General features: G+C 34.2%; 3 protein-coding genes across 3 annotated transcripts; 1 reads left to right on the top strand and 2 right to left on the bottom strand.

The window, feature by feature from the left end:
- Positions 1–382: 382 nt before the first annotated feature.
- On the bottom strand, positions 383–5,713 carry LOC134273221 (HAUS augmin-like complex subunit 7). Its single transcript, XM_062755411.1, has 5 exons — positions 5,601–5,713; positions 5,298–5,404; positions 2,286–2,362; positions 1,122–1,183; positions 383–546 (listed from the first exon to the last, which is right to left on the bottom strand). Exons 1-5 carry the CDS (start codon positions 5,667–5,669, stop codon positions 424–426), a joined length of 438 nt encoding a protein of 145 aa, XP_062611395.1. The 5' UTR covers positions 5,670–5,713; the 3' UTR covers positions 383–423.
- A 1,522-nt stretch (positions 5,714–7,235) lies between these two features.
- On the top strand, positions 7,236–14,401 carry LOC134273232 (leucine-rich repeat-containing protein 4C-like). Its single transcript, XM_062755427.1, has 2 exons — positions 7,236–7,335; positions 10,003–14,401. Exon 2 carries the CDS (start codon positions 10,027–10,029, stop codon positions 11,965–11,967), a length of 1,941 nt encoding a protein of 646 aa, XP_062611411.1. The 5' UTR covers positions 7,236–7,335; positions 10,003–10,026; the 3' UTR covers positions 11,968–14,401.
- A 1,814-nt stretch (positions 14,402–16,215) lies between these two features.
- Positions 16,216–23,903, bottom strand: LOC134273231 (uncharacterized). The gene is made up of 5 exons (XM_062755425.1): positions 23,814–23,903; positions 21,042–21,320; positions 20,847–20,942; positions 20,633–20,749; positions 16,216–20,490 (listed from the first exon to the last, which is right to left on the bottom strand). The coding sequence occupies exon 5, from the start codon at positions 20,317–20,319 to the stop codon at positions 16,234–16,236; it is 4,086 nt and encodes a 1,361-aa protein (XP_062611409.1). The 5' UTR covers positions 20,320–20,490; positions 20,633–20,749; positions 20,847–20,942; positions 21,042–21,320; positions 23,814–23,903; the 3' UTR covers positions 16,216–16,233.
- Between the last annotated feature and the right edge of the window lie 1,057 nt (positions 23,904–24,960).

Below are 24,960 nucleotides of genomic sequence, written 5' to 3'. Positions count from 1 at the left end.
TTCCTGACCAGTGCCCATACCTGTACTTACCTGACCAGTGCCCATACCTGTACTTACCTGACCAGTGCCCATACCAGTACTTCTTACCAGACCAGTGCCCATACCTGTACTTACCAGACCAGTGCCCATACCTGTACTACTTCCTGACCAGTGCCCATACCTGTACTTACCTGACCAGTGCCCATACCTGTACTTACCTGACCAGTGCCCATACCTGTACTTACCTGACCAGTGCCCATACCTGTACTTACCTGACCAGTGCCCATACCTGTACTTACCAGACCAGTGCCCATACCTGTACTACTTCCTGACCAGTGCCCATACCTGTACTTCTTACTTGACCAGTGCCCATACCTGTACTTCTTACCTGACCAGTGCCCATACCTGTACTTCTTTCCTGACCAGTGCCCATACCTGTACTTCTTACCTGACCACATTTGGGTTTCTCATTGACTTATTGTCAGGGTCATCAGCAGCATCCTTGATACACACCAGGTCTATCAGTTTGTCCATAAACATATCCTGTTTACTTCCTGTGGTCACCCCCTGGTTAAAGTTATTTTCAAAGAGTTCATCATCATCATCATCATCTTCAAGTATACATTCAACTCTGCTACAATCAAGCCTTGTGGCTCAACATTAACTTCTAAGATATCCAGTTTTCCATTGGACAAGTAATGAATATAAGTATTTAAATATTAAAATATGAAACTTGTCCAAATGCATTTTATACTTGTCTGGTTCTAAACAAATATGAAACAAATTGTAGAATAATTTGTAATAAAGACTAAGAGATTTTCTTGATTTTTAGAATAAAAAAAATTCTGAAATAAAACATAAACCTTTGTTACAACTCTGTGCAGATTTCTGATAATCACAGTAATGGAATTTCCATGTTAGGAAAAAAGTTTACTCTTTCATAATCAATCAAGTGTATGTGGAGATTGTCTTTTCTGATATTCAAAAATGAACACACAGACAATAATAAAAAAAAACATTTGGATAAGTTGTACACTGACACTGCATAATCATTTATATTCAGTTAAAATTTTGATTAAACCAAATTTGTTCAGAATTACACAGTTTACAGACAGTAAACATACAGTACATAGATGACCTACCCTGATCAAGTCCACATCGTCATATCTACAGAACCCTAGAGTAGAGGCCACAAAGAGGAGACCTACATTATAAAGATCATGATAATAAATGTAAGCTTTAACAAATAAATATTTACATCCACTGAATATTTTCTCCTTTATTTCTTAAGAAAACCCATTGCGTTAATCACAGCATGAACTAAGTTACCGGCATGTCGCCTGTACAGATTTCTTGATCGGGGCTGTTCCATCAAGAAAACGTATAAAGATGTTCGCATCATCTGTACTCTCTAAGTGTTTGGAATAATTTATATTTCACATGAAAGGGACGCCATACATTTTTCAGTAAAAATACATAACATGGCGTTAGTCGTTTAATTTCTTTAAATTTTCACGTTTTGTGAATATTGCACAAATTAGAAAATTAAGTATATGGAAAACTGTAATGGGAAATAAAGACCCCAGCAGTGTTTGTCGTGTGATTTTAAACTTATTTGACAACCGTATGAATTAGGTATAATAAAAATAAATCCACAAGGTACTGATGTACAAGTAACAGTAACTGGCATAATGCGCCGTTGCTTTATTCTTTAGTTTTTATAGAAAGTTGCACGGAATGCCCGATTTCGTGGATTCAACGATACCCTAATATCGGGTATTATACGCGATTTCAAGGATAATACCCGATTTCAAGTATTCTCTCCGACCTGTTTAATATTGGGTTTGATTTTTATACACATGTATATTCATGATGACATACATTTATACTCTCTTTTTTTAATGAAAAAGAATTGCAGTTAACATTAATTAGTATTTTTGACCTTTAATCAAGTATGTTTATAGAGTTCATCTTCAAATAATTAAGTGTTGTGCATACTCGGCATACATGTACACTGAAAACTTTTTACAGGTTTTATGCTGTGATTTTTCTAAATTTGTGAGTGGGATTGATTTTCATTGTTTCTTGGAATTCAAAGACCCACAAATTCATATGCCTCATGACATGGTCAATCTTCACCCTGTAGTATGATGTTTCTCATTTAACGATGAATTCTACTGTATTGTTCCCAAACAAGAAAATTTTCCTGAAACCATTTAACATTTGACACAATGAAAATGATTTTAAAATCTCTCTCTCTTTTTCTTTTTTTAGAAGAGGTGTTGTTATAGCAGTTGATGTCTTACGTTGAATTCTGGAGTCTAGTTTGGATTCAGCAGTGTCAAACCTTGGTTCAATGTATTCATGGAGCTTGGAATCAAATCTATTTTTAAAAAATGGAAATAAATTGAATTAAGACAACTATTTTCATGATCAAAAACATGATCAATATGATCAAGACATGTTTTTAGATTTTACAAAATATCACAAACTTAAAACTAATCTTATGGCTTCATGGTAGTGTAGTATGGAAAGGAGGAATGAGTAAACATACATTGAAAATTCATAAATACATATATATTGAAAACATATGGCTGGACTGGGAATCGAACCCGGGACTATTTCTAGTCAGGTGCTCTAAACACTGAGCTATCCGGGCTGATGTCCTCAGTCCAGCCTAATTTCCTACAGTAGATTTGAACACATACATGTACCAACCTGTATTTAAATCCACACATTGACAAAAAATTTAAAATGATACCATAATATTACTTATATTTACATTTGTGACTGATTTATTACAAATATTAAGGTAAATAAATTAAACCCAATAAAATGATTTATTTTTTCAAACCTTAATGGTATATACTGGTGTGACTGGTGTCTCATTATATCGCGGTACTTAAAACTTTTGCATATAAAAATATAATTCCAATTTTTTACTTTAAACTTTCATCAAATGATAGTCATAAACCAAACTATGGTCTAACTTTTTAGTGTAAAATTATTTCCCAATCTTGCATCGTTTAACTTGTAGTCTATTTTAAAACAGGAAGTCTTATTTACCTCCTAAATTGGAGAGTCTCATAGTATCGCGGTATGGGAAAACATGCTAACATGTGGCTGACAAAGACCTCAATTCTTATTTTTAATTTAACAATGTAATTCTACGTAAAAAATAAACAATTATACAAACTAAAGACTTTCAAAACTTGAACTTTATTACGGATTTTACTTGATTATAAATTCAGTGGTCTAAATATAATAAAAATGTGAATGGAAATCTGTAAAATTACCGGTACGCTTTATTTGAATAAAAACTTTTCTGACACATGTTTCATTCTTTTTAATCATTACAAAAATTTACATTAGACAACAGACAGATAGTTTTATTCACAAAAATGATATGAGCTACGTATCTGTTTTTTTTAACTATACCGCGATACAATGGAACCCGCGATATAATGAGAATCGAGTATAAATTTCAGTGATTGGGAAGGCCAAAATGGTCGATGGGACTATGGCGCAACTGTCAACATTTTTGATGGGCCATTTCGAAAATGAATGGGCCATCAATATAATCTGAAGGGCCATTTTAAGAAATAACAAAGTGACAAACAGATATGAAATACATGAGAAAACACGTACGTTTTAATTAACCGAATCCGATTTTTAACACATGAAATGCAACAAATTTAAAGGAACTTGCTTAGAGTATAACTGACCCGTATTTTGTGTTAAAATTACGACATTTTTGGAAAGGGAACAGCCCTACCATACAAATGAATGAAGTATTGTACCTCATGTAAGTGCTTCGTTTAACCGGAAGTACTTTTTGACAGGTTTCAACCAATGAGATTTGTTGTTTTAAATTGACTGCATTTAAAACGAAAGTAAAACAAGAAAGAAAGTCATATGCAAAATATTTCCTAATATCATCGCTAAAAAAATGAATGCGCACCTTGGCGCCATAGATGATTGGTTTAATGCGCCATTTTTCACTTCAATGCGACTATGGCGCGTGGCGCAAGCCCTTTCCAATCACTGAAATTTAATGTGTTGAACATATCGATCTCTTATGAGGTATGTCACTAAGCATACGAGGGCCGTTCAAAAATTACGCGGACTTGTTGCACAGAAAAATATTTGACGACATAATCGGGCAAAATGTCACACATAACATAAAAGAATCTTTACTTATATGGTCTTCAAAATTTCATATCAAAATGTTGTAAATTGGTGTCAATTTTGAGTGATTTTTCAGGACATATCATTAAGTCACGGAGCAGCAAAATCTTCGACGTCATAGGCATTATGTAAAAATATGTGATTAAACTTTCATTTTCTCAACATTTACCCTAAAGTTCCTGTACAGTTTGAGTTACCTTACCTACTTAACATCCAAACACCATTTCTTGTCAAGCTTAAAATTTATTACATTGTAAACAAGTAAAGAATAATCTTTTTTCGTTTTAAAACCAAAACAGCGGGTATTTATGAGATATAGTGTGATACTGGTGACTCTCAATCACGTTCTTTACAGTAAGGATAAAGTTTTCGCCGATAATCTTCTTCCCGTCCTACCGTATAGCCTTTTTACAGAGGTCTAACAGTCTAAAATTTCAATTTGCTATTTGTGGACGAATGTTACAAATACTCTAGTTTATTACATGTTTTATTATGCATATTTTGGATCTATAATTGCGATATTTCGAGCATTACACATGATTTAACAAAAGTGTGGTGCGCCGTCAATTCAGGAGACGTCATTTTCACAGTCGTTTTCAGGAGTATTGCATCAGAGAAAAATCACGATATTTCTGTTAGTACTTAAAATATCAAGTCAGAAATCTAAATACATAATAACAAAACAATTCAAAGATACATTTGAGAAAATTGTCGAAAAATATTACTAATTATAGAAAATTAATGAGTTAAATTTTGGATTCTGCATGCTTTTGCTTCAAATTTTTTGTCGTGCTCCGTACCTCTCCATCAGCGATATCAACATACCAATAATTTTAATGGAATTTTTTCAAAATACACAAATTTTGCCCAAAATTTGTTGGAATCTTTAAGAAACATATTTCTGTGAAATTTCATAACTATATGACGTCTGTTAAAGTGAATAATAGAAGAGACCGCGTAATTTTTGAACAGCCCTCGTATATCATTTTTGACTATATAATCAATTTATGGACAAACTTGTTTCACAGAGGTGTAAAAATAATCTGTTCAAATAGTCTTAATATAAGGAAAAACATTTGCAAATGTAAACATTGATGCTTATTGATAGAAATTCAGAGAACTATGCTTACTTAGAGAAAAGCCATTGAAGTAGTTTGATCCTTGGTTCCCCCGGCTTATAGATCATTTCTGAGATCCATGATTCTGACACACCTTCTGTATAAGGACACCCTAGTTTCTAAAAAAAAGAAAAGTTTTCCTTGCCAAAGAAAAATCAAATAAAAAGACACAAGTTCTTGCAACTTCCAAACTGGTTCCTCTATCTTTTTGCCTCGGCTAAATTTTTTAACTGACTTGGTTATTTTTTTTTATATGGAATTTCTCCTAAAATTGATAAATATAGATTTAAAATTTAAAAAAAAAAAACACTTTACGGCTAATTTCTGTCTGAATGAAACTGCTAAACTTTTCTGCTTCGATTCTTGATTTGAACTGAGCGCCATGTTGTTTACTTTGATTGCGATATTTGGAATATCGATCCCAATCTTAATTGAACTTCAAAACCCTTGGTACACTTTGGTTAATTTTATTAATTTCCACTGAAAGAAATTATTCCCCTTTGGTATTCCCTGGCACGTAGCAACAGGGGGCCAGGGGGGCTGCCCCCAACTTTTTTCCCCAACATTACTTCTACTATTGGAAATGTTCATCGAAAGGCTGTTGGCCCCTCACTTTATACTACAGTTGATATCAACTGAAAATTGATATCAGGGAAATGTATTAAATGCCAAAATTCCCCTTGAATTGAATTCTCTTACCCCCCCCCCCCCCCCAACGAAATAGGATTTGGATTTTCGAGTTTGGACAATTATTCTCCTTTTTTTTTTTTTTTTTGCTTGTCAACTTTTTCAGGTGAGTCAATTTTTTTTTCTCTGGCTGCCCCCCCCCCCCCACTTTCAAAGACGATGCTACGGCTGTATTCACGTATAATATATAGTTAGTCACTGTAAATAACGTACCTTTATAAGGTTGATTAAACAGCATAATTATACAAGACATTTTATAATATTTGAATTAACTTTTTTGAAATTAACTAATATATAGATAAATGAAAACGGGACAAAAATAAAAGGTCTATGACCATGAGAAAATGACGAGGAAATGTGTTAAAATTGTTCTTTAGAATGATATATTGCTTTGTTTAGCCTGAATAGGATCGTGACAAATGGGGGGGGGGGGAGAGAGTACAGGCAATATTAAATAGATCAGCTTTAACATGTTTAAGATTTGTTATTGGGTAATAGATTGACTGATATTTTCCTGATCCCTTTTCTCCTTGCTTTTGGGCAATATTGCTTTAGTTGTCAGCATGAGCTCATTTTATGTTGCGTTTGGGCAATATAGCTTTAGTTATCAGCATGAGCTAGCTCATCTTGTTTAAATATATGGATCGTTAAGCTATATTGACAAGTGACCGCGCGTTAAGGCCCTTTAATTGGGCCTCTTGTTTCATCCATATATTGCCGCAAAGGATTGCATAGGGGTGGGGGTGGGAGTGAGCTGATGAGGTGGGTATACTGTCTTTTACTCGGCATTTAGATTACAACCATTGTTTCACAAATATTAGGAAAAAACAGCCTTTTTCAAATATTAAACATATAAATCATCATGATCATCATAAATATGTTTCAGTGAGAAAACATTGTTCTTTATATGGGGTAAATTAATCATCGCCAAGGTAGGAGCAATTATAGGTTTTATATAAATGTGTCACATAAGTATGGTTTCATTATCATGGTTGTATAAAGTATAACTTGTGCATTCTACACACTTTTATACAAGGAGGGAAGATGCATTAAATTAAATTGAAAATTTCATTATTAAGATTCAATCCTCATGCCTTCAAAATTTTTCTGAAAAAGGATATATCTAAAGTATATCTTTGGTAAAGGTATTTCATTTTAAACTTGTTGCAGTGATCTGATTTCTTACTGCTTTTTGTTATTACCTCCCACCCCGTCTTTGACTATGTTGTAAAGAATCGGGCTCGTTCTTCAAATAATTCTAAACCGGAAATTATTATATCACCTGAGAAAAGGTGTTGACTCAATGACTTTTCAACCACTTCAGGAAGTTCACTACAAATTTGAAAACAGCTGATTAGAAAAGGTAAATTTTAGAAAGATGGCACTACCATTTCTTATTTCTTAAAAATCGTCAAATTTGTCTCGAAGTTAAGTAGCGTCCTTGAATGTTAATGTGCCTTTCTAAAAGGCGAAAAACTGGAACGCAGTTGGTCTTTCTTTGTTTACCTCTGTATTCCCATCCTGAGAAACCACTGAGGTAACTCCAATTCTTGTTCATCATCTTCACATTTCACATTAATCTATTTTTATAAACGGTTTAAATGGTGACAAACCACATCTACTCAATAAATGACATTTTTCATCAGTAAAATTATTACATCTTCCCTAGCTGCAGATCTGTAGCTCTCCGAAAAATATATATTGATAGACCGGAGAGCTACAGTGCCACCCATTGAAAAAACTGTATATTTATTGTGCACAAAAAAGTGCGCTCGGTTTTTGATTTATTTCTCCATGTTCCTAAAACTGTAATCTCAAAATATTACTAACCGTGTGTTCCTAACATATTCTTTGACTCTTTCCACAACAAAACATTCGTCATAATTGTTGTTAATAGTCCTCCTGAGCCTGATATTGTGATCATCGAACATTTCACTTATTTATGCCGCCATTTTGGTTTCAAAGATAATTCGGTCCAATATGCTTCGTTCAGATGTCAACTACGAGAGTACTTGATAGAGGAGAGAGAAATTTTTTTAAATCTCCCAGTTTTTGCAACCAAGGTAACAATTTGGAAGAAATAATCAAGAACCGAGCGCACTTTTTTGTGCGCAATAAATATACAGTTTTTACAATAGGTGGCACTGTAGCTCTCCGGTCCATCGATGTATATTTTTCGGAGAGCTACAGATCTGCAGCTACATCTTCCCATCTTTCATGTCTTTGCTAATAAAAGTTTTCAACCAAATATTTCTCATAAACCTAAAACCTTTGGCTAGCGAAGATGTCACGTTCCACACAGAAGTTCTATGCTCAGGGTCAGTTGGATGAAATAAAACCCAGTTGTGTAATCACTTCCCAAACATTACCGTAAATCTGGAAATTTTTACGTCGATTTATTTTTGCGAATTTGGGTGAAAAAGGTATAGATTAATTTTTACACTTCAAAATTTTGCGAATTGTCACTGGCGCTAAAAATAAAAATCACTTAAGATTTTCATATCAGTTTATGTTTCAATTTAGTATGCACAGTTAGAATACCACCAATATACTCGCAACGTGGCAAGAAATTGCAGAATCGCTCCGAAACAATTTTGAAGATAAAAATACAAAAGGATTTGCACTGAAAATAACTTCTAAATTAATTATAACAAACCTTTTAGGAATTGTGTATGCCTTTCAAACTCAAATATAATCCAAATAAGGACAAAAAATATAACTAACTTTCTCAACGTTTGGTTTTTTTTCTCACCTACATTTGGAACTCTCTAGTAAAAGCTGAGCTCGAGTTATCGCCCGTGTTGATACATGGTTGCATGGCTAAAATAACTGGTCTCTCTTTCTTAGCAAAATAATTAAAACGTCTCAGTGATTGTCAAACCATCGGACGATACTGAATATAATGAGGGCAATTTACACGCACGGGTAATTAGCTTGTAGTTACAGTAGTATAAACAGGTTTCTTTCTTAAAAATTGATCAGTGCTTACCGACGCCTATTCACTGAGTTAAAAATAGACACAAACTTTCAGAAAAAAAATTTCTTTACATGTTGATTTATTTTTAAGAAAAATATTTTTGCGAATGCATTGCACGCGCAAATTTGCTAAAAATGTATCTACAGTAAAAATTTCCAGATTTACGGTATTTAAAATTAATTCAGAACTCAATTATGTGTACTATGGGAAAGAAGAATTGTGTTTGAAATGAAATAACAAAAAAATATGTCATGAAACTTAGACATATAGAGAAAATTATGAAAATATGCATGTCACTGGGTTCACAGGTGTGTGAAATTCAGTCAATGTTACTCACTGTAAATGTATTATATTTGGCGTGTACGATATTTGGTGGATATTGATTTTGAACAAGTTAGCACAATTAGCGCTTTCTTTAAATATACTACCGGGTAATTTATGAGCAAATGTGCAAGACATTTAGCATTGTACTTGAATTAGCGGAAGATATTATCTGCCAAAGGCGCTAAAAAGAATACAAGCCAAATACAATACGTTTACAGTATATTGGATCTCAATAACCAGATGCATTTCAATTATAATATATAGTAAGAGGATTTGTTCTATGAAAGGGCAAAAAAAAATGTCATCTCCCCAAAACCCAGTCATTCAACCATAAGATCAATTCAGATGATTAATTCACTGGTTTAGTACATGTAATATAATTTTAGTGAACTACAATTTATTTTTTTATTTTTTTCTTAGGTACAGTAAACATTACATTTGGCCGTGTATTCTATTTAGCTCTTTTGGCGGAGTAAACATTCCTCTTAGCCTATTTTCAAGTTCAATGCTAAAAGTCTTGCACATATCAACATATTAAATAAGAAAACTGAGAAATCTGCTAAATCAAATCTTTTCATATGTAGAACTCGGATATCAAATCAACTGGGATTTTGTTAAAAAATTCTGCCAATTATCTTACACGCTAAATATATATAATACATTTATATCAACTCTGCCTGAGTGTACTTCATGTACATTGTACATGTATTCTAATTTTTTTCATTGCAGCTCTGAACACATGGGCAGCTGAAGATGGTACAGAAAGTTCTAGCTGTTGTCTTCTTGATCACAGCGTGGAACAAACACATCAGCCATTCCGTGTATATTCAGGATGTTATCACTACGCATACTCCAAGAAAAAACATTTCAACCCCTGAATGCCCTCAGTTCTGTGTATGTGAACATTCTAAAAGGGAGGCTTTCTGTTCCTCATATTATGAAGGTTTCTCTATCCATACCATACCTAAAACTTTCACTGTTAGACTTCTGAACTTATTTGGGGGGTTGAAATCATTCCCCTTGGAAATCCAGTCCCTGAAAGGACTTCAGAAACTCGATCTCAGCAGAAATGCATTAACCACAATAGAAAAGATTCAAGTGGGAAGCCCAGATTTGCTTAAAGAATTAGATCTCAGTTCCAATGATATTGTGAAAATTTCATCAGGTGCTTTTAGTGAGTTTAAAAACTTAAAAACTCTTTCACTGAGTGAAAACAAATTACAGACTTTTCCAAAAGATGCATTTAAGGGATTGTCTAATTTGAAAATACTTCATTTAAGATTCAACAAGATTTATTCTTTTTCTCTGGGTCTATTTAATCCACTGAATTCTCTTGAAGAGTTAGATCTGAGAAATAATAATATACACTGGATTGCAGAAGGCAGCTTCCACAACTTGACTAATCTGAAAACCCTTCAGTTAAGTGAGAATGCATTAACAAGTCTAACAGAAGAGGTGGTATCAGAAATAAACAATAACACTATTATAGGATTGCATGGAAACCCATGGGACTGCTCTTGTGAATTGGAGAGTTTTCTAGAAATCCTGACACAGCAAAAAGTTAGAGTTTCCAACCCAGACTTGCTAGTCTGCTACTCCCCATTCAGATTGCGGAGAACAAAATTACAAGAGTTGACACTGAGTGACTTAAAATGTGATGTTCCTCTTATTGATGAAATATCTAATTCTCTGGAAGTTCCAGTCAGTTCCAGTGGAACCATTCACTGCAGAGCATCACCTGAAAACCATGCCATTGGATACTGGATAACCCCTCAGGGAGTGAAAATAAGCCACAAGTATCACCAAGAAATACTGGATCAAGCGAACATAACTACGCTGTCACATTTGAAATACAAGCATAGTATAGAGGATTTTTCAGAACTGTTCATAACAGAGAACAATACTCTGACCTTTACCAACTTTCGGGGAGTTTTCAATGGGACTTTTACCTGTGTGCTGCTTAACAGTTATGGAAATGATACAGCAACCCTAACCTTAACCGCTGTTACAAAATTATTTACCATTGAATGGGTTGGCATGGTGTATGGGGGAGTGAGTGCTCTAACGGCTTTGGTCTTTGGCTTGCTTGTGGGAATGATTAAACTTTGTGCAATAAATTTCTGTAAATGTCCTTGTGTTCTCGTTGAACAAAGAGAAAAACCCAAGGTTGCCACAGATTACACATTTGAAGCTTATACAGATGATCAGAATTCCTCGAGTAGGAGTCTTGATGATCAAGATTCTTATGATGATTCTTACCAAAATGAAGAGTCTCCTCTCAAAGTCCCTGTTAATTCTCCTGTTGCTAGGACACCAAGGTCATCTCCAAGGAAATGTGCCACACCCACTCCAGAAGAGTACCTGGAAAAAGGTCGAAGCAACACCAGCTATACCTTAAATGAAGTGAAAATAACTCTTGAAAAGAAGATGGAGAAAGTACGTAATCGAGTGCATTCCATACGTGAATCTGGGTCCCAGTACTTGACAACCATCAAAGACTCGGGAAGCATTGCAGCCAATCGTGTCAAGGCCGGGGTGGCGATGGGAGTTGAGCAGGTGAAGTTTGGCGTGATGTCCATGAAGGAGTTTTGCGGGACGGGAGAGATGGCTCAGACCGTTTCTGTGGTCTCAGTTAACACAGACGTTGACAGCGAAGAAAGATCCACCAAAGTCACCAAAATGACAACTCTGTAGTGGTATTTGTATGTGCTTGATGTGCTTTGGCTAACTGAAAATGATATTTATTCTTGTGTGTATGATTTTTGTTTTTTGTTATGCAGTACACATTGTGCAAGTAATTATAGTTTTGCATATTACAAAGCAGGATTCTATGTAATATTAAGCATATTTTTTACAGCATCCAAGTCGTGTACGTGTATCTACATTGTATATACATACAATATTTACATATTCATAATTTATTTTTGCATGGAATTGCAGTCTCCATGATGATTGTTTTTTTTAAAGATTTATGTACCATGCATATATGTCCTTTAGAGCACATGTTAATATGGTAAAGACAGCAAATGATTTAAATCTGTTTTATTTTTTTACTTAAAGCTGAACACGATTCGTAAAAGGAATGTGTCCGCCATTTTTGTTCCCGATTCTCGCTACTCTGCAAACTTGTATATATATATAGGGCAGAACTTGGTCACTGTTCAGTGTAATCAGTCGACACAGCTGTGGACGGACGTATGCTATACAGGACTCGGTAGCGAGAAGAATAACGTAATACTTCGTCTAATGCAGGAAAGTAAGATACCAAATAAATTTACAATTATAGTTTTACAGGTCAGTGCAGTATACAAACAACACAGATACATATAACTGCAATAAAATGTAAACAAAGGTAATGCAAGATAACCAGCACGAACACGGGTCGCCATTCCAGGCCGATACCCATGACAATAAAGCAGTCAGGTGTAACAAATGTGACGAGTATACCTAGTGTTCATGTATCGTAGATAATGATATCGAAAATGGCGTATGCCTATTTACGAGTCGTGTTCAGCTTTAAATAATTATTCAATAGCACTGAACAAAAGTACAATGTTTTGTACATTGATAAATGCAAAAAACTAAGGTGCTAAATGTTCTAAGGGTTTTGGAACTCCAAACCCAGACACTTGTTAAACTTTTACAATGTTACTAAATTCTTTCTTTTGTCTTTTTTTTTTAAAATAAGACTCTTATAGTTAATTTTGAAAAAAAGTCAATTTTGATGAAAAAATCAGAATGTAGAATTTTTTGTTTATTGTGTACATCATTTACATACAATGTATGTTATATCATTATTCATGGCACATTACAATTTTGACAGAGCGTTTATAGTAGAATTTTTATTACTGTAGATCACTTAATTTTCACGATACCTTATTTTTGCGAGATAGTCATTGACTCTTTATTAGCGAGACAAAATTTTCACGAATTGTCGTCATTGCTCTATATAACCTTAAAGAATTCTATTATACTCGAGAATGAAATTTTCACGAGCATATCATCTCGCGTAATTACGCGAAAATAAAGTTCTCGCGAATAAAAAAGTGATTTACAGTACTTGCATTTGTAGGTAAAAATAGCAACCATCTGTATATAATATTATAGTAAAATAAATGTATATCCAAATAATAAATTTTCCTAAATCCATGCTTGTAAAAAATTTAGGTTAGTGTAGGTTCTACCTGATGAAAAATATAACAATTTATTATTTAATTATTATTTTTCAAAATAGTTTTTCAATATAAGTCCCAAGTTGCTGAAGTTGTCTCCATTAAATGGATAGGTGTGTTGTTTGATGGATTTTGATGGTAATCAAATTATGGTAAAACAAGACATGCAGGGTTGTGTTTTCTGATATATTTAATCAGGGTTTATTTTAAGAAAATGATGCAAAATATATGTGATATACTAGCAATCTTTTTTTCTGACTTTTAAAACCTGCGCAAATAAATTTGTTAACCTCAATGGATATAATTGTCTCATGTATGTAGTGTATGCAGCAAAGACATATATTATACATGTATATTTTTCTTGATATATACATATGAAGTTACATGTAAAGACCTTTTTCTAAGGTTTCCAAACTACGCAGAGCTTTACTTATATTATGATATTTTTTCGTTGTATAAACTAACTGTTTTTGCCCTGTACATACAAGCTGATATCATGGTAATTTCAATTAATGCAAAATTTCAAATAACAATGTTTTGTATTGTTGTACAAGCAATGTTATTGCAAAATTCCATTCTCCTGCTCATAGAGTTAATAAGTATATTTGGTTGAGAAGATAATATCTTTTGCATGTAAATTATAGACAAAGATGACTCTATTCTCCTTGTTCAATAATCTCAAGAATTTTTTTTATCTCATTTTGAGGTTCTTCTTTACTTTTTATGGTTGTCTTTGAAGACTAAAAGAAGCCACTTTTTTTTTGAATATTTTTCTTTAAAAAGTTATGATAAATGTTGTGTATATTTGAGTTGATTGAAATCAGTAAGCTGTATTTTTATACTACAGAAAGTTTTCTCAATGAAAAAAAAAACTCTAACCAGATGTAATGCTTTTTTGAACATTCCATTTGGATTTAATCTTTTGTTTCTTTATATTTCATTACATACATGCAAATTGCCACTTATTTTAGTGTTATTATTTTTGTACATTTTGTATTTCAGTAAAAATAAAATTTATTGTATTTTTTAAATGTTGATTGAGGACCTGAATTTGTGAAAAGTAGTACCTACGAACCCATTTTCGAAATAAACATAGGAACTACTTGGACAAAAATTGGCAGGAGTTGGCATCTACGTAAGGATGACCGGTATTAGTTATTTTAGTTCGCCCGCATGGCGCACTGCTTATGGCGTTTGCCTAGAGACGAGGGGTTGATTGATTTGAATCTAATTGCTGGACTGCGGAGACAGGTCCTTCAGATGAAACTGTTTTAAACCAAGGTCCCGGTGCTGATACAAATAAAGATCAGTCACTGCCCAATGGCTGTAAGTGCCGACTAGGTCTAAATTTGTAGCCCTCCATTGGCAAGTGGTGGAGTCTTCACGATTGAAAACATTTTGTATTCAGTCCTGGACAAAGTAGATTTGAAGTTTACTGTATATAAAATATTACGAGGCTCCAAACCAAGAGCTAAAACCATTGTCGTTTTTGTCTACTTTAAAATTAATAATACATATGTAAGATAAAGACAAGCAGGTGGTGTCATTTGCCGACTCATCATTAATCGAACGCTAAATTAAATTTTTCTTGCGACTAAATGAATATTAAATGTAAAGTCAAATACTTTACTCTCTTTAAGATTACTGGCCAATAAAATTTTAGATTTCAGACTCTGAAAATCATAGAAAATTTATGCCTCATAAAAAAGTTTATTGATCAAAATATAATAATATTTTGTTGATACATTGTGATAAGCAACATATATTATGAATATGCCGAATATGATCTTTCACCTTGCCAAAATTTGGTCTGTGCCAAGGACATATTTACTGCAGTAGTATATATATTGGTGCCTGGTCTGTGCCGAAAAAAAAACCACATCACTACGACAAAACCTACGGTACCTTAAAACAAAACCTTTCAAGTCATATATATTCATAAATTCGAAAAATATTTGATTGCAAAGGATAAAATAACTACAGTAATTAAAATGAAATTGAATTTATTAATTATTAAATTTAAAAAAATGACACAAATGTATTTTCCTCTCATCAACAAATGGTGTTTTTTCAAAAAATAAAATAAAATCCTAGAAGGCTACATGTAATTGATGAACATAACATTTAATTCAACTACAATATTCTTATCTGGTGCAGCATAAGAAAGTTAAAAAAAAAGTAATTTGATGAAGTTGTGCAAAAACTTCATGTGAGTTAAGAACAGTTACTTTTATGATGTGCAACTCCACCGAGAAAAAAAAAGAGGAAAAGTGGTCCCTTGAACGCGGGAAAAATGGTCCCTTGAAAGCAGGGGAGAAGTGGTCCCTAAACGCAGGGAAAAAGTGGTCCCTTGAACTGATGTGTTCAATAGAAAAATAACTCCCAGGAAATAGTTTCAAAATTAAACATATAAGTCACAGGCATATCATCGTCTCAAGCCACAGTCCGGAGTCCGCATACAGCTCTCTCCTACCCGTGGCTGGTAGGAGAGAGCTATTTGTAATCTTGAATGTTTACGCATCTCTATTGATTCAGTCAATGACAATTTCCGTTTCCATCGTAATTGAAATCAACAATTGACATCAGCAGTATACAAGAAATATTTTGTACACTGCGATTGGGTATTGAACGATTGAACGGTCGCATCAAAGTTCATTATCCGACTATGGTTTACTCGCATTGGTCAGGATTTTGATGAGCTTCGAAATTTTCTCTTCTCATTCAACCTTGGCCAGAATGGGAGAGGATCGTACATTTTGGCTGTGGTTTGCGACGCTGCAGGCCTTGTTCAATTATTCGATTTGGTTACAACCCTTCCACATTTACAATGTACAGAGAACTTGTCGCTTGTAATTTCAACTTTTCTATTGCAGTTGAAACAGTGGTATTTCTTTAACAAAGCCACATTGTATGCTTCATACCCATCAGCATATGTGAAGGCCAAGACAAATTCAACGCGCTCTCCAGCGTATCGACTTCCCACAAGCGGCTCTTTAGTTCTCACTGGAATGAAAAACACTCGAACGGTAAATTTATTGTCCCCAAGATCCATTTTGATATATCCCGTTTGCCTTTGTGTATGCGGCCGTGTAATGGTCCCCTTGAATACTGCTAAATGCGTTGTACTAGAGTCCCCGGCGTTGACTCGATTTTCACCGCTTTTCCTGACTTTCCAACTTGGTATAAGACATTTTATACCTGGCCCTTTACCATACCATTCTTTCGGACTTCTTGGTTTTGCTAAAGCTTTCGTTCCTTTCCTCAGTTGTTCTAGTAACTCGTTTGCTTCCCTCAGCATTTCATCATTTGATGATGTTTCTTCAGAGTATCCAAAACCAAGAAGGCTGAGAAGAATGAACAAGTAGAACTTTGAACTCGGACTTTTCAAAGTATCATACCAATGGCGAACTCTCCGTAAGACGTCTGCAGTGCAATAGATCTCTGGAAATTTCTCATGTCTAATGGCATTCAGCCAATCTTTGTATTCAAGGTCAATTGCGCTTCTAATTGGAGTAAATCCGCCACGGTCAGCATCCTTGAAATTCTGTTCACAAATACGCACTATCTCTTCAATGTCCGATTTTGAGGATATCCTTTCCAAGGTTCCAAGAGATTCATCTTTTCCATATTTCAGTTTGATAACAGCTACATGTAGGCGTCGGGAGTAAATGTCTTCTGTTATGTCCAGCCTTTCGAGTTCTTTTGCCTGAGACTTGAAGAGTGCGTTGTACCAATAAATGTTTCTGAAAAACCCGGGCGGCAGATCTTCAGAATCCACACATCCATAGCATTGCAGAAACAACTCAAGAATTGTTGTGATGCTATCCTTCACGAAGTTGACTATTTCTGAATCAGGCGAAACTTCTAAAAACTCTTCAAATTCTTTGAAAGTCATATGCCTGTAGATAAATTCACAGATTTTTAATCTTGTTGCTATTTCTCCAACGTATCCATAGGCTTCTTCATATCCAATCAAATTTGTCAATTCCCGTGTCTCAAAGAAGTAGTAGCAAGCATCCTTAGCGTCTTGGAGTAGTTCCCTTATTTTTCTATCGAAATTATCCGGGGGTGTCAGAATTTCTGGCTTATCGCCGTGGGATTTTCCTGTATATTTTGTAATTCTTTGAAGGTAAAACATACCAAACATATGATAAACATGCTTAAGTGTATGTTTTGCACTGTCATCTAAGTTTTCATACGATTTCCCCGCTTTCTTCTTTCTACATAAATCAACTGCTTGTATGAAACAATTCTCAGCTCTCTTTTCATCCTCTGGTCTACATATTGAATACATTCTTCCTAGATGCGCATGAAAATTAGCATCCTCTGGAAAGATATCAGTCAGGCGCTTTAGAATGTCAATCCTTTCCATGTAAGGCGCTTTGCATTCAATATCTGCCATCAGACGAGACAGCTTCCTTTTCCCAGGGACTTCATTATCACCGACATCTTGGTTATCTCGGAAAATAAGAGTTCTCCTTAAAATATCTGCAATGACTCCAGACTTTACAATGCTTTTTATTTTCTTTGCTTTAATGTCTTCCAAAAACATGGTCAAAAATTCGTAGAGTTCGTATCGAGCTGTAATACTAAGCCCAGAGCTATCACATTTACCCATTTTGTTTTTGTTCCAAGTAAGCATGTACTCTAGTATTTCCTTTGCAACTGTATAGTGACATATTCGAATGGTATTGCGTTTATTTTCATTTGAGCAAGAAACGATAAACATCTGAACAGGAAAGGGGAAGTCTTCCATGGTAACATCATAATTTGGTGGTAACCCCAAAAGGGTTGAAAAAAACTGACAGGGCATTGATGTTTGACCATAGTAGTAAACCAGAGAAAGGTATCCTATAATCTTTTGCCACGGCAGAAGCTTTTCAGTGGGATTTTTATCAAGCTGAAGGTATCCCCGCACAAAAGATCGCACACCTTTGAATTCTGACAAGAATGCTACCATTCCAAATTCGTACATGAGGTGATCTTTACCATCGGCAACATCTTTGACTAAATTGTCGATTTGATCTTTCTTTTCCGGTGAATCGCATTGATTTGAAAACTTGATTCCAATTTTGTTTGCTTCATTTGACGAAACTGTGCCAGCTAACCAAAATTCAGTTTCCTTCAAACTTACAGTTTTTCTTGGTTTTGTGCAGCGTTTGATATGTAACAATATTACAATCAAATGAGCTCTTTCCAAAAATTTATGCAAATATGTGAACCGTTGCTGATCTTCTCCATCAACAAGCAATACTACAGGTAGGTTTGTCTTCTCAAATAAAATTTTTATTCTGTCAACTATGTCCTGAACCGATGTTCTGGAATTCATTTGTACTTGTCCGCAGGGAGTCATTGATCTTAATTCCCATAAAACTCTTTGTCCAAGAGTGGATCCACCTGCACCAGGAGCGTGATATATCGTGATTTTACCAGACTTGAATGGCTCTAAAAAGAAATGCTTTATTCTACGTACAATATTTGTTGTTAGATCTCTTTCTGCATCAAAATGACCAGCTCCGGCAAGATAAAGTGCAAACCAGTGCAAATTTCCTCCGCGGTAAAAATGCTTCTCTTCTTCATGTAACTCTTCCATTGTCATTTCGCTTTCTTTTGTTTTGCGGTAAGGGTTGTCCAAGTACAAAATTTCAAAGTCTTCTCTGAATATGGCAGCCATCGATTCGTCGATATGTGGCTCATCTATTTTATCAAATGTTGGCAGTTTGTAATCAACGTTTTGAATGGAGTATTTCTCACCGAGCAAACTTGACATTTCTTGTAGTATTTCCTTAAAATCTTTTATCAGCGTAAGTTTTGGTTTCAGAAGTCCTAGCATAGTTTTACTTTCTGAAGACATATCGCTTTCATTGGAACAAATAACAATGTTAGGGTTTTCAATGAGCTCTGCTATTTTTGAAAGTGCTTTGAACATGTACTGGCATGACTCGAGATCTGAAGGCCAAAGCACAATAAACGTTAATGTGCAGTAATTATCAGATATGTTGGCTAATTCTACAATCTGCTTTTCGTAGTTTTCTCTTATGCAGAACATCCATTGTATATCATCGTCAGGCGTTCTACTATCAGCCTCCTGCACAGATCCACGAAGCAAACACCATTGTGTTCCATGGTGGGAAAGATGAGGACGATCCCTCCATGTGCAGACGTGAATTGATCGACGTTGTTTTATACTGTCCTCTATTCTTGATAAAAGTCCATCTTCTCGACTATGTTTATCAAAATCATAAACGCTTAGCCAAGGAACAAGAGCCAGTGCTTCAATATTTTCGGACATGTCCTGAGTAGAAGTAAAGAGAATGTGGTGACCTGAATTAAAGTTATTGATATAGGTGAAGAGATCTTTTATGTCAGTAGTTGTTCCACCTTTCAATATTGAATGCCCTTTTCTTTGCTGTGTATTTATCGACTTAGAAGATTGCAATTCAGGTTGTTTACGTTTTCTGGACTCTTTAACAGTTTCCTTCGAGCCTGATGTTACAAATGCATATGACTTCTGAAAACTTGGCTTCTGTGAAATATTTATTCTGCTATTGGGCAGGGGTGGGAACAAATCATTCTCGTCTATTTGCTTTGATTTATTTTTTTCATGAGTTCTGTGTCTCACTTTTACCCATCCTTCATCTGTTGAATCTTCATCTTCCAGTTCAGCATCTGACTGAAAATCAGAAACAACTGAACAGGGTCTAGAAATATTTTCACTACATTGCTTGGCCTGAGATGCACTACTTAGCATATGAAGCCCATAGCATTCATGCCATTTATCATCTCCTGGAATAAATTTAACAGCAAATTCTGATCTTCTTTTCGTACACATAAACTTCAGTGGATATTTTTGTAAAAAGGTTTTTAGCTTCATTCCCGAAACTTGGTAAAAAGACGTTTTTTTCAGTACGAAATGTTCCAAAAAGCCTGGAAAAAACAGTCTCAAGTTTTTGCAGATTCATTTCCTTTGGTTCTTCGGTTTCATTTGGGTATAAGATACTTTGAAGCATACCAAGAAGAATGGCATCTTTCTTTTGCTGTTTTCCTTCAAAAGGTTATTTAAAAATTAACTTTTTTCTAATCATTATCGAAAAGAGAAAAAAGAAGGAATGAACTTAAAGTTGTTCTCAGTAAAGCATTTTGTTAAACTTACAAACAAGAAAATCTTAAAAATTGTTCCAACATACCTTTCGGATTTGCTAATTCTGTGTATGCCTGATTAACAGTGAGCGTTGAACCTTGTCCAATAACAATATTACTACAGTCCGTGAAGATATATGTATCTGCCTCTTTGATTGTACTCTCTAAAAAGTTAAAAATTCAGGCGAAAGTATAGTGACAGAAAAAGCTTTAATGATCACTTATGAAGTACGCGGACAAAAACTGAAAAGCATAACCAACCCTTTTCATCAAGTTGAGGCATCATTGTGAATGAAATCTTTTTTAAGTCCTTCAAGAGATCATCCCAAATACCCTCATGTTTGGACTCTGGTTTATCTACAAATTACAAACAAAGATTGAATCTCTATCTCTCACGCCTGTTAAAATTGTTCGCTGAAATTGAGTAAGTATAATAACTAAACAACAAATAATAACCAGAATTTGCAGCTTTCAAGAGGTCATCTGCGAGATCCAAAAGGTTAATTTCCTTCAATCCAAAGTATAGTAAAGGAACACATTTCAAGGTATGATTCACTACCACGGCATTCCACTGCTGGAGCATGTATTTGGCACATTTTTTATGATTACGTGGAAATAGGTCTTGCAGCTGGACCAGAGAACTGTGTTCAAAACCAATATTGGTACCGAAAGAAAACCATTCTTGACCGAGACGTGAACACAATTCGTCTTCAAATAAGGCTGGGTAATCTGAAACTGGTATAGGATGGATATTATTTAGTATACATTTTTAAGACGGTGTGTCACTTTATTACCAATTTAATTCTATGGAGGCAAGATGGTTTATGTTGACCAAATTTCGTGGGTATGTCTACGTGGGTCATTCATTAAGTAATGCAACTTATTGTTTCCGTACAAAATACATAAGTGTTTTTAGATTTTCTTTTCACGGTCTGTAAGTTCCATCCATTCTCTCTCACTCCGCGAGAATTGCACGAAATAGGTTTCGGCTTTCATAAAGTTCTTACAATTCAAAAACGGCATGGTCACTACACTAAGTAATATTTAGCTAAAAATGGCTGCTCAGGTGATATATTAAAAACTGCGTCTTGCTAGGAAAACCATTCAAAGACACCTACAAAGAGGTGTTCGCTGTTTACATGAAGGTTGTAATTTCATACAGTAGTCTGCAGATGGATGAAGAAATTCAAACAAGGAGAAACAAGTCTGGTAAATCGAACACGTACAGGACATCCAAAAAGAGTCATGATCCAAAGAAATATTGATGCTGTGAGTACAATGCTAACAGAAGATGCAAGATGCACAGTGGAAAACATTGCAAGGGCCCTCCAGGTTTCAACGGGAGCAGCACACAAAATCAAAACAAAAAACTTAATCTTAGGAAAGTTTCCTTCCCCAGGTGGGTGCCTCATTTCCTCACTGATGAACAAAAGAAGAATTTGTATAGCATTTCCTTTGACTCTAGAGGTGCGATCAAATTCGTGTACCCAAAGGAAGAACCGTTAATGGTTTGTTTACAAAAACAGAATATTGAACAAAGTGAAACATGTCTTCCGTAAAGGACGCCCAAAGAAAGGCCTTCGTGGAATTTACCGGCTGCATGACAATGCTGTCGTGCACAAGCATGAAGAGGTAAAAGCGTTTCTGAAGAATGAAAGAGTTACAGAGTTGCAACATCTGCCCTATTCGCCAGATCTGAGTAAAATTTGACTTTTTTGTCTTTCCTAAAGTAAAGAAAATGTCCGGAAGACGCTACGGGTCCAGATCGGCCATTGGCAGTGCTATCAATCAGTGCCTTTTAGGCATTCATAAAGACGAGTATGCAGAGGTTTTCCGGTCTTGGATAAAAAGACTCGAAAAGTATATTTATAAATTAAATGGGGAATATTTCGAAGGATTGATATCATAAATTATTCTAATTTAAGATAGCGTCATATTTTTTTTTTTTGGTATCCAGTTACATTACTTAATGAATAACCCTTGTAATATGAAAAAGTTTAATGAATCGATACGTGGACAATTTTAAGGTAGGATTCTTCTCATATTTCTAATATTTAAAAATTAATGAAATTTTCACAGAATCAAGAAGACAATACCAGCAATTGATAGGATCAAATTTAAATTTGACCGTTTTATATTAGAGGCAAGGTCAGGTCAAGGTCATTATCTTTTTCCTTGACATTAAGAATAAAAAATAACTGTTGCCAATCATGTGATACCTACTTCTATTTCAAAAGTTTGATGATTGTTTTTTTTGCATAAAAACATATTACTATATCGGATCTATAGCATGATATTACCAAATTTACACAAATAATTTAACTTAACTGGATATTGGCTAATCCGAATTTTCTCTGTTTTTCTTAATTTTTTAGGATATATTAGTTATTTTCATATGCTTCCTATATTTAACTTTTTCTTATTTTCACTTATAATAAAGTAGTCTTATAAATGTACAAAATGATACAAAAACAAAAAGTTTTGATCGTTTACTAAGAGAGAAAAAATACTTTTTGTGGATTTTTGGCTCAAATCTGCACTTTGATAGGAAGCGTTTAAAAGCTAATAAAGTTCTAGTTTGTTTGAAAAATCATATTTATTTGATATATTTTGAAAGTTTAGTCCCTCATTATTAATCTAACTTACATTTGAAAATTTCTCCAAGACTTCGATTGTGTAAAAATTATAACTAAATTCATTGTTCTATTATTATAATAATTTTGAGAGGCAGAAAAGAAGATATTTTCATACGCCACCATTCCGCCAAAAATATAGTCCCTGCTAGTTTTCAAACGCAGTTTACCATTTCTATTTAAAGTTGTACCATTGTGATGAGGAAAGAAAAATATGATCTTTTAAATTCCTTACACCTCAATATATAAGACATATAAGCAAATATACTCTGAGTGTTTCATCTAGTCAGGAACCAGAGAAGAATCCTACCTTAAAGTCGCTGTTCATAAAGATTTCAATTCATGGGTATGGTTGGATCACGAAATCCATGAACATTGGTCCCCAAGAACAGTGATGATTTCACAATTCATTTTCAAAACTGGTAAAAGCAATTGTTCAGTGTATGTCTATATAGCATTATCAGAATCTATCTCGTAGAAATAACCATCCTCATTCTTAACAAATGATTATAAGTCTTGTTATTAGACACTCACAACTTTAACCCTGTTTGCAAAATTTTCTGTATTTACAAATATTTATGAGCTTATATTATACCCGAATTGCTCTTAGCACATTTCTTCTTCTTCTTCTGACTTTTGGCCATTTCGGGCCATCAGTTCTGTTTGGTGAATCTTCCAATCCTGAAATTATGATTGACAATCATTTTATTTCATCAATGATACTCCATCCTATTCTGAGTATTATACTGCAGTTGATTTAATGTATTCTGGCAAAAAAAAAATGCAACACTTCTTATTCTTAAAATCTTCATATGCAGTCACATTTCATTTGAATACTGTAATATATGACATATTTAATATTTCTATTGCCTTTTCAGTGTATCTCACTTGGTAATTTTTTTTTAAATGTTTTCAAAGTGTCACGTTTGACAAGTCCCACTGACAGTATGCTCATTGGGAGCCTGATAGAATGTGAGAAGAAAAGCTAACCTAATCCTTTTGAAGATGAGCTAAAAGGGGGCTTGAATCGTTTTTTGTTGATATTTGGTGAATATATTAATTATTAGTCTGAAAATTTGTTTATATGCAAATGTGATACCATCCCTAATTTGTGAGAAGTAAATTGCATTTAACATTTTTCACGTTCTTAAGAAATGTAACGTACTTTATACTTTTTATTGACAACTATAGGATTTGTAATTTGTGAGCATTGTGCACTTACTTCTAGAAATGGCCCAATGGGGCTAAATAACGTTTATAATTAATGTCGGTTTGCCTTTCTAACAAATACTTAGTACCTGCTGATATCTCTAAAATTTTCAGTAAATGTAAACACCGTCACTCTTTATAAATTTAAATTATTAAATTGAAATTACCTGCCCTATTGTCATTTCTTTTAATGTTTGAAATATTTACCAAATAAAGCTTAAAGTTGCTTACTTGATTACCCTTGTTATCCGACAAAATGGTTTCCTGTGAACAAAATAAAAATTGGAAATCCCTCGCACTAAATATAGTTCATTAAATAAAAATAGTTTAATAAAGACTCTTTTCGTTTTAAATGTTTTGCATTAAAACTGTTAAAAGAATGTGTAGGTAAACATGTGGTTTAATAAATAATTATATAAAAATAATTATGTAAAAATGAAGCCTTAAAAAGTCTCTATCAGCTGGGTTTCGTTTTCTTTTCAGTGAATTCAAATTGAAACTGAAGATTTTATAGAAGCTAGCCGGTTCAATGC

This window comes from Saccostrea cucullata, unplaced genomic scaffold (genome assembly GCF_032062105.1).
Source record: "Saccostrea cucullata isolate Sc308-1 unplaced genomic scaffold, CSIRO_AGI_Scuc_v1 ctg741, whole genome shotgun sequence".
Lineage (NCBI taxonomy): Eukaryota > Metazoa > Mollusca > Bivalvia > Ostreida > Ostreidae > Saccostrea > Saccostrea cuccullata.
Note: the sequence above shows the minus strand (reverse complement) of the source record. Positions and strands in the feature narration are given on the sequence as shown.